Here is a 10,376-nt window from a genome sequence, read left to right as displayed (position 1 = left end):
ACCGCAGCAGTTTTATTTGATCACCTTGAACACTAGACAGCACATTAACCTGAGAAAACCACTGAGTAAGCTTGCTTGCTTGCTTTCACCTCCTCTTCCTTAGAAATGAAAGATACATGTGAATTAGATAACCATATTAGAGTTTAAAATGTATTTTAAGTGATTCGGGGGGAAATGCACACTTGAAAACGATCCTTCGCCACAATTTTGAAATGACAATTTTGCTACCTATCTCAGATATGCGTACTTACCGACACATAAGTTGTTACATTTTTAATGTTGATCTGTCAGGTAAGTTTCACTGTAACAAGCGAAATACACATTCTAAATGTGGGGGGACAGCAACACTTACACAATACTTTTCTAAATCATCATTAGGTATAAGGACACACAGCCGAGGTTACTGTAATAGGACTCTCTGGATAATAGCAGTGGAAATGACTAATCAAACATGGTCATCCATATGAGTCCTCTTTAAATAAGATAGAAATGGCATGCTGAGGAAATAAAGAGGACATATGGAAGCACCATTAATTTCACCTTTATTCAAAAACTCTGTAGTGTCTACAAAGTTAAGAGATTTTCCATTTACTTCTATGGCATGCTCATGTTATGTATACTGAGTACCTATGTGCTCAATATGCACTCTTCACAGAATACAGAAATCTTTATAGGCAGGTCAAGGCATACTAGACTGATGCAAATAGCTTTCAACATACATGGTTCCCGATTTCTGGACAGAACCAGATACATTAACTAGTACAAACCAGAGCATAGTGAACTGTCTCTGGGGAACCATGGGACTTACCTTAAAAATGTTTCTAAGTTTTGCTAAGAGCTGCAGGAGATGTGATGTAGTCACCCCTGTTTCTGAGTCAACTTCATTTGTTGTTCCTTCATTAGTCTGTGGCCATACGTGAAAGGATATTCTCAAACCTCATGGTATTTGTTGTTTTGGGGTATACTATGAGAATCTATGATAATGCTTATGAATCTTTCTAAATATGATACTAAGGAGTTCTTACCAGTTATTACTTGCTGATGAGAAAGAGCACCCTGGGGTCTTTTCCTCCCTCAGCTGCAGAAATCTAAACATATAGAATCATAGAAGCGTAGAATTGGAAGAGACCGCAAGGGCCATCCAGTCCAACTCTCAGTCAAAGCATACCTGACAGATGGCCATCCATAAACTAGTATTGCTATGCTATCTTACTGATAAGTTTAATATGTGCACACCACTCAATTTTCTTTTTACATTAGAAAATTTTATTATTTTTCTTTACCAAGTGTAAAATTTTACATTCATATTAAAATACCTTTATATATATGGCCAAATGGCAGTATAGATCGTCTAGAACTGTAAGAATAGCTCTACAAAGAAGTCAAAATCCCTCTCTCCTCCCAAACAAACACTGTTTGATTTTTACTGCTTGCGTTTATTATTTTACTGCCAGTAAATACACTGGACAATACTTATAAGCCTCTTAAAACTTTTCAGAGGTTTTATTTCTTTACCAGAGTATAGCAGGCATCTTTATTTCTTGGTTGAAATATGTCCCATTTTTACATCTCATGCCTTTTTTCTCATGATAATAGGTTTTGTTGCTATTGAATCCCAAAGAAGCAAAGTGTAACATTTAGACACAAACATGTGGCAGGGAGAATCCGCCACACACATGCCGTCTTTGTGCCCTGTTCAGAAGTCAATTGGTGCTTTCACATTCATTTCCATACAGTTACTCTGTATCCTTATAGCACAATATTGTTTGAATGAACATTTTGTTTGGCAAAACAACTCCACACTCGAAAACAGTTTCAAAAGTAAATATCATATTAAACTAAAACATTAATAGGAAGCATTTAGGCTTAGCATTGTTTTTAACTGCTGTGTATATGATTACAACTAGATAAACTGTAACAAGGGAAAACATTAGTGCTCCTACTGAGACCTCCACTAACCTCTTTTCCTGAGAGCACCTCTACTAAATACCCTGGAGCAAAGTCTAGGATCACTTACATTCCAGCAACTCTCACTGGGAATTATTCAATTAAAGGAGCTATTTCTCCACCCCTTTCTTCCCTTCTAGAGGTCTAGATATACAACAGATATTTATTGAAACATAAGCTGTACAGGTGCCCAGTATATCTACTGACTTTTCTCGTGGATTTTCTTTCCATATTAACCATTTAATAAAGTCATATTTTATTTAAAATATGCATGTGTAGTTCTTTAAGCCACATACAACAGCACTTGTGTGTGACTACAAATAGAAAGAAAGGAAAAAGAAAGAAGATTTCTATCTAGAAAAGAGACCACAAAGGTATTTTGCCCCATTATATCCAAATACAGTGTTTAAGTACTGGGATCTCCCACAGATTTTACTATATTGAATGTCTGGAAAAGTTTGCTGAGGTTCACTTCAGAGTAGCTACTCATATCCAACCACTGATCCACTGTGTTCTTCAGCTTTCTGTACATTTCCTTGACCTCACTGTTCAAGAACAACTGGCTCTTCAATCGATCTGTTGGAAGAGAGATAAACAACAAATTAAAATAGCATGGGGGTGAGGAAATAAAAAGAAATAACCTGTTCAGTGAGTATTCCTGGAAATCATCTCTCTCTCTCATATTGATAACTTATCTATACATTTGTGTGCACTCTGGCATTGGGTTACTGATTTTCAAAACCAGATTTGCCAGAGTTCTTCTATTCAAGATGCCTCTAGCTGAGTTTCCCATTCTGTTGCCTGCCTTTTAAAAGAAATACTTTGGTCAGCATGTTTAGGAAAGTGTCAAACTTGCTGCTTACAAAGAGACTGCATCCAGCTCATCAAGGAATTAGTCAACCTTGCTGTCATGCCCCAACTGAATTGGTGCAACACCTTCTGTCAGTAAATGTCAAGAAGCACTGTTTGTCCATTAATGCTGAATAAAGGGGACAGGAGGAACAGCAACTAGATTCAGCTAGATCACCAGAACCAACAGGTAGTAGCTGCTCTTTAAAGAGGTGTTGTGAAGGGAAGAGAAAAAAATCTATTTAATGGCATGGTTGTCTGGCAATCTGCTTTCTATGTCCAGAACCCTCTCCACTGCCTAGATTATTGAAAATATTTTCAGTGATGAGAGAAGCTGGGAACTTGTCTTAATTGCCCCCTTGTAAATCACTGCAAAAAGGCTTTGTCTGAAACATATTAAAAATGAGATGCACGTTCTATTCCACAGTTCATCTTCTCTCAAAATTTAAGAAAAACCCATTGTGACAAGCTGTAATCAGAAAATATGAAATTCTCTTGATGAATCAGTTTATGTACTTGTGTATTCATTTGAAGAAATACTTGCAGGTTCCTCCCTCACTACACATGGTACATATGCCTTTTACAAATTTGGTGGATACGGCAAGCAATTTTCATATTTCAATCAGGTTTTCTTATTTGTGGCTATAGCTGTATTAAAGAAACACATTTAAAAATACCAAAGTCAACAGAGAAGAAGACAGGAAAGCAAGAATCTGCCCTATACTAGGTCAGGCTATTTCCCCACCTAGCCCAATACTGTTGACTGAGTGGCAGCAACTTTCCTGGGACTCAGAGGCCTTTCACATCATCTTTGATTGGAGGCACACAGGACTGAACCTAGAGATCACAAGGGGAGATGCAAGGGACAGAAACTTCTCCATGCAAAGCTGGTGCTCTATCAGAGAGCTATAGTTTTTTCCCTCAAAAGTGTTGTTATGTAAAGTTACATGCTTCAGCCATGTCTACACGACTGACTCAGGTAAATACCCAAATACTGGACAGTTTTGAGAGTTGTACACTCATCCCTCCACATTTGCTGGGGTTAGGGGCACAGGATCCCTGTGAATGTGGAAAGACTGCTAACAACAAAAACACTAAGTTTTTAACCTGAGAGACCACCTCTCTAGGAATCTCTAGGACTCCTAGTGCAACTCTGTGGTCAACATCTGCCAGACACTGACCATGCAATTGCACTGTAGGAGTTACAAATGCCTAGTGGAGTGTTCTCTCTAGGAATCTCCAGGTCCTTCAGTGCAACTTCTGGTTAAAGCTGACCACAGAGTTGCGCTGGAGGACCTAGATATTCCTACAGAGAACATATACATAAAATCCAGGAATAATCAAATCTGCAAAAGCAGCAAATGTGGAGAGATGAATGCATTTGTATGTATGTGTGCACGTGCCACACACACACACACACAATTCTCTTGATGAATCAGCAAAGGCAGGCAAACACACACACACCAGAGTGTTTTGAGGGACTGTACAGATTCAAGAGGGATATTTACAAGGGAGCGACACCACCACCACAGCAGCAGCTTTGCAATAAACCTAGGGTTTTTTCATGGAGTGGTTTGATGGTTCAATGGAGAAATCACTGTAGGTTTGACACAGAGAAAAAATAAATTAGGAAAAGACACACTTTTCAAAGTAGGAAAAGGATTATATGACTAAGTTTTGCATATTACTAAAAATATTAAAAATAGTTACAGTGTCAGGACTGGCTGAAGTCATTTTGCTGCCCAAAGTGAAAGATAATATAGTGCTCACTCAGACATGCTGTATGCAGAGGCTGAGTAGAGTGCCAGTTCATTACTTGCAATGAAGTAGCATTCTTCACTATACCTGAAGATAGCGGGAGAGCTCAAGAGAATCGGATAGGTTGTATGGCACACACAGCTCTCTTGTCTAAGAAATGAAAACTGGTCAGGGGGGTTCAGGAGAAATAACTAAGGGATTGCTGTTCCTGCACCCGCAGCATTGGCTGCCTGAAGCGGTTGTCTCATTCTGCCTAATGGTCCAGGCCAACCATGGTCAACAAGCTCATTTCAAAAGCCATAACAGGGATGATTTCTCAGCAGATGAAATGCACTGCTTATGTAAGAGTTTATATAAGAAGTGAATCAGGAAGCCATCTCAGCAATACCAGGTAGTTTTACACAAACCTTTCATCATCTCAAGCCCAGCTTGCCACCTGTAAAATGTAAGTAATAACACTATTGGATGTCATTAATACCTGTACTACTGGCCCTTCTTCCCTGGATATTAAAAGGATTACTGACATAACACATGTTAAAAGTATAGGTACATTGGTGGGGAGTGCTCCTACATCTTCTTTTGCTCCTGGACTCTCAAGTGAACCTTGTGGCTAGGATCCCTTTTGCACAACGTCACCTGTAGTTCTAAGTGTGCCTGTTTCTGGAGGTGGGCTGTTGCACTTGGTCCCACTCATGATGAATATGGGGCTGTCATTTTAAAATGGTTCAAAACTTCAGTTACTGCAAACAAAAAATAGCAATTTTAGTCAGGGCTAAAGCCCCTCATCCCTGGAGAGCCACTATGGTGTGGTGGTTTGAATGCTGGACTAGGACTCTCAGGGTTCAAATTCCCACTTGTCCATGAGAACCCACTGGGTGACACTGAGCAGGTCACACTCTCAGCCTCAGAGGAAGACAACCCCCTTGTGAACAAATCATGCCAAGAAAACCCTGTGATAGATTTGTCTTAGGGTCACCTTAAGTCAAAAGCAATTTGAAGGCAGACGGCAGCAGCAGCAGCAGCAACAAGACCCCTCCCTCAGTGTAGTATTTTATTCTATTGTTGTACTTTACCGGCTTCTAGTCCATTTCCAAAGCTAGTGCAAAGTGCCATCTCTGATAAAGCTGTAAACAACTTGGGATCATCTCCTTCTATGTATCTGCTTTTCGCTCAGATCTTGCAACTGTCTGGGATCATCTGTGGGTTACACTTGACTTCTACATAAGCAGCAATTAAAAACCCCCTGAGCTGACTGTTTTTTTAAAAAAAATAGTTGTTAGATAACTGGATGGCGCTGAAATCTCTTTATTGGCAAAAATCACAGCTCTCAGGAAAAAAGCAACCAATCAACTATTTTTAAAAACTCAGTCCCCTTCTTCCCCATTTTTTGGGGAACACTGGAGTATTAGCCCTCTTGGTATTGTAAAAATGGTCTTAGGCTTGCACACCACTGATCTAGATCTACAGTTAATGGGAATAAGATGTCATAAGTATCTTTCTGTTCCAATAGACCACTGGATTGTCCAGTCAGCAATTTGGTAGTGATTTTTTTAAAAAAAGTTGGTTTCTCTGGGTTAGAACCAAGGAGGTAATTCTAGACACAGAAAAAGGTCCTTATGTCTGTGATCAAGGCTTGAATAAAGACAAGACATCTGTGAATGAAAGCATGTGTATGTATATCTGTGAAGAGCTAGTGATCCCTTCCCCCTTTTCTCTTTTCCTGTAACTTTCTGAATCTCCATCCAAACCTTTCACAATGTATTGTAAGGGAACATTCAGGCCTAAGAGACCTGAGTGCATCCATTCTCTGAGCAAGACTCTTCTCACAGAACCTTTACCTGTTCTGCTTTTTTGAAGTTCTAATATTATAGGATTGCTTCAAGAAGTTCATAATGCTAACTGTACTGAACTTCTCTAAAGTAAAGGGTTTTTTTAAAAAAAAGTAAACAAACCAGCAATACTTCCTTGCCGACAGATGAGGAAATTTTCCACACAGTGGCTTCTACTAATAACAATGAAAAGGCAGAACATTACTTGCCCTAGACAAGAATGTAAAAATTCTTCAACTGAATTCTAAAATCTTAAATTTCTTTTAGGTGCAAAATTTCTAATTTTAGTTGGAGGATTTTACTGAAAACTTTAAACTACCTTAAATATATATTAGTATTTCATGTAAATTCCCTTCACAGAAGCTGAAGGCAATGTACTGAAATGTCTAGTCCAACCTTCCCCTAGTAACATTGAGGTTGGCAGGTCTGGGAAAGATTGACTGGCTGAGGGTCATCCCGTGGGTTTCATAGTTGTTGTGATATGTTCAATCCAATTCCTGGATCTACTCTATTCCTTGGTCAAAACTATAAGTGTGCCACCATACGAGACATCTTCGTCACAGATGTGACAGGCTTCAAAGGGTAGAATTTGATTTTGCCACATATTCAGTCTTTGCTACTCTTTACTGTTCAACATTGGCTCAAGAACCCTCTGTTTTCCAGATGCATGATTTTCTTTCCTCTTAGATTACCTCTTCCTCTTCTTTAAAATGCAACTGAGCATTTTACAAGGGATTTAAACATGTATTACATTGGGCTTTTCCATCTATTTTACAAACTTCACTCAATTAGGTACAGCATTCACACATTTTATTTATTGTGTATGTAAATACATCTAACTTTGATGTATCACCGACGTCTGAATTCAGCTTGAGCCTGTACTGTTCAGCTGAGTTTATTATACAAATTGAGCATCCATAATCCAAAATGTGCCAAAAACTGAACATTTATGAACACTGACCCTGATGCTAAATTCGACACCTGACTTTATGTGAAGGGTTGTGAATGTCCTTACATATAAAATGGCGTAGGGTAACAGACAAGGTGGTGGTAAAACCCAGCTGTGAATTTTTCAGGATCCTCCACCTCTGGGGAGCCCACCAGCCACCCACTTCTGCCTTTGGGGTGACAAGGTGGAAGAAGGAGCCTATGGCCAGGGCTTGCCTCTGCCTCGTCTGCTGCCTTGGTCTTGCTTCCTAGCCTGGTGTATATGAAACATAAATGAATTTGAGTTCAGACTTGGGTCTCATCTCCAAGATATCTCACTATATGTATGCAAATATTCAAAAATCTAAATTCTGAAACACCTCTTGTCCCAAGCATTTTGGATAAGGGATAATCAACCTGTATTTTCTGACTTCAAAGAGAACCAGAGTACTTACAGGAAAGATAATAAAGTAGGCCTGTGAATATATTTAACTTGGATATTAGAAATGAAATTTTATTATTTTTTTCACGAAGTACTGCACAGCCACACAGTTACTCATTTATCACTCTATTTTCTTTTTATCTTCCAAACACATTTAGCATAAAGAAAAATAATTCAAAACCTCATTACATTCAAATCAATTCAAAGCAGAAAGATTTCTTTTAACGCTGACATTAATGCAAGTGTCCATTAGTAACATGTATAAACTGGAAAGCCAAAAATTAAACCACTTTCTTCTATTCTCAGTGTTCAGTATTTATATTTTTTTTCTTATCAAATATCTGATTTCGTGTTGATTGTTTTCCTTCTCATTGTTCATCTGCAGAATGCATGGCCAGCCAAGAATTACTCCGCTCAGTTCCTTCCCTCTTGAAATGAAATCTTAACTCTACTAATTCAAGTTTGTTTTTGTTAAACAGACTGCTTTGTATTAGGTCTCCTCCTCCCACTTGTTTTTCTTTCCCTCTACTATTTAATTAAAACAAAATGAAAAAAAGGAAACAGGTAAGAAGGATCTTATTTTTATCTTGGTATAGTGTCTCCTTATCTTGACCGTTAGCTTTTCCTTACCCAACTATCTTAATCAGATATGCTCTGGAAAACACAACACAAAGCCACTTCTAGTTTACCAATATAATTGTTCTTTTTTTGTTCTTCATATTTAAACATTAACATTACAAAGCAAGCAGAAGTAAGCAAAAAGGTAAATAGGAGGACGTTAACTAACAACAAGGATGCTGACAAATCCACACATGTGCGCAAAAACACTTCTGCCTATATAGCAGATGTGTTGCCAATTTTTTTCTACCAACTGAAGTTTATGGAGTTGCTCCAGAGACCCTCTGAACTCTGGATGGCTACTTCTATGTTTATGGAAAGTTGCTGCCTCAAGGAGGATGGATGGGACTGAGAGCCCTTGTGCTTTGGATTCTGGATGTAATTTTCAAGGTAACCCATCAAAACTCATACCAACATTTCTTAAGAGAAAGTTGCTACTTATATTTAAAAATAAAAGGAAGGCAGTCCAAGGAGATGCGTTAAGAAAAAGACTATGCGAAATTAATGAGGAGATGTTTCATTCTGAAATATAAAACAACAAAGATGTGCACACTACCAAATTCAGGTTCTGGCTACATCTGCAGTACAGCAGCACTATGCATTTGAATGACAGAAGTGCATCCGATGACTGGGGAGAATAGATTTAAAGAACTGTAGTAATATAGAGCCAGGAAGATGAGAGAGGACACAGCTCCTGATGTGTTTACCTCCTCTGCTGATGGGATATTGACTTTTCCCACCAGGTTGGTTAGAAAGGGGACTATTTGCGCTGCCACACAGCAGAGTAAGAATGACAACCAGCATCACTCTGTGCTCTTCTTAGTAAAAGACAATTGTGACCGCTGTATATCACACAGTCAGTCAATACTTTCAGGTTACCATACCATCCAATTTAGAGATGCATATAAAAGCTTATTTTTTCTTCCTAAATGACACTTTAATCAATAAAGCAGTTAATCCTTTCTGAGAACAAAGTTATAAAATGACTGGAATTGCTTGTGGAACATTTAGATAAATGTGTGGAATATAGTTTCATATCAACTGTTACCATAGCTTTTATAGAATATCCACATTTATATCAGAAAAAATCCAAATGCTCTTTCATAATATCAATAGAAATACTATGCAAATGATAGCCAGGTTTTCCACATATAAAAATATTTTTAAAATATATTATTCATTTTTATGATGTAAAAACTAAAATTTGGACAGCATCAGTACTTAATATTAATTTAAAAAGTGGTATTATTTTGAACTGACATCAGAAACCAACTATATTATGTGATGTAATTAACACTGAACCAATACAGTGTTAGTTCAACATTTTAAATATTTTTGTTACATGGTTTTTCCTTATAAAAACAGTGCATAGATAACACAAAAGCAAACATTAGTAATTAGCTTTTGTTTGTATGGAAAGTTTCTGTACTTTACATCTAACTGAGTGGACAACTGCTTTTCCTACTACAAGAGACTGATAACCCACACACACACACACAGCCTTGGCATATCCTATTACACTTGTGTATTAAACACTCAGTGCATCATTCCTGTTCAGGGCTCTTGCTAACAGTTTGATCTCGAGACTTAAAGAATGTATTGAATTAGGAGCCATTAGGACTGATTTTTTTAAAATGTCACCTACTGGTTATTGTATTTTAATCATAACAAGCAAAGGCACAGAGGCAGCATGCTCTGTTCTAAATATCTGTGTTTCATTTACTTCTGTGCAAAGGTAGCAAACAACAGTCATTCATAATTGGTTCTGTCAGATCTTATACAGTCAGTCATAATTGTCTGTCTAGAGGTGTGTCAATTTACAGCAAGTTAAATAAATATTCTGTCAATTATGGAATCAGTTAAAGCGAGTCTTTTTTTAAATTACACTAGATCCCCACTTTATAATACACAGGACCCTTATCCATGGTGTTAACCTTAGCTTTGCCATTCCTGCTATGTAAATACAGAGGGAGGGAAAGCTGTAGCAACAATACAAAGGTAGCTAT

General features: G+C 37.9%; 1 protein-coding gene across 2 annotated transcripts in view; it reads right to left on the bottom strand.

The window, feature by feature from the left end:
• Nucleotides 1–545: 545 nt before the first annotated feature.
• The window catches only part of LOC149319471 (DNA polymerase alpha catalytic subunit-like), a 331,773-nt gene continuing 321,942 nt past the window's right edge, over nucleotides 546–10,376 (bottom strand). For both annotated transcript variants that reach the window (XM_089511788.1, XM_089511789.1), the window contains exon 37: nucleotides 546–2,523. In XM_089511788.1, coding sequence (XP_089367914.1) covers nucleotides 2,354–2,523 — 170 coding nt within the window. In that variant the 3' untranslated portion in view covers nucleotides 546–2,353. The remainder of the gene's footprint in view (nucleotides 2,524–10,376) is intronic.

The sequence above is a fragment of the Sceloporus occidentalis genome, unplaced genomic scaffold (assembly GCF_023333645.1).
Source record: "Sceloporus occidentalis isolate IW3139 unplaced genomic scaffold, rSceOcc1.0.p SCAF_2, whole genome shotgun sequence".
Lineage (NCBI taxonomy): Eukaryota > Metazoa > Chordata > Lepidosauria > Squamata > Phrynosomatidae > Sceloporus > Sceloporus occidentalis.
The sequence above is the reverse complement of the archived record's forward strand: the minus strand, read 5'-3'. Positions and strand labels throughout refer to the sequence as shown.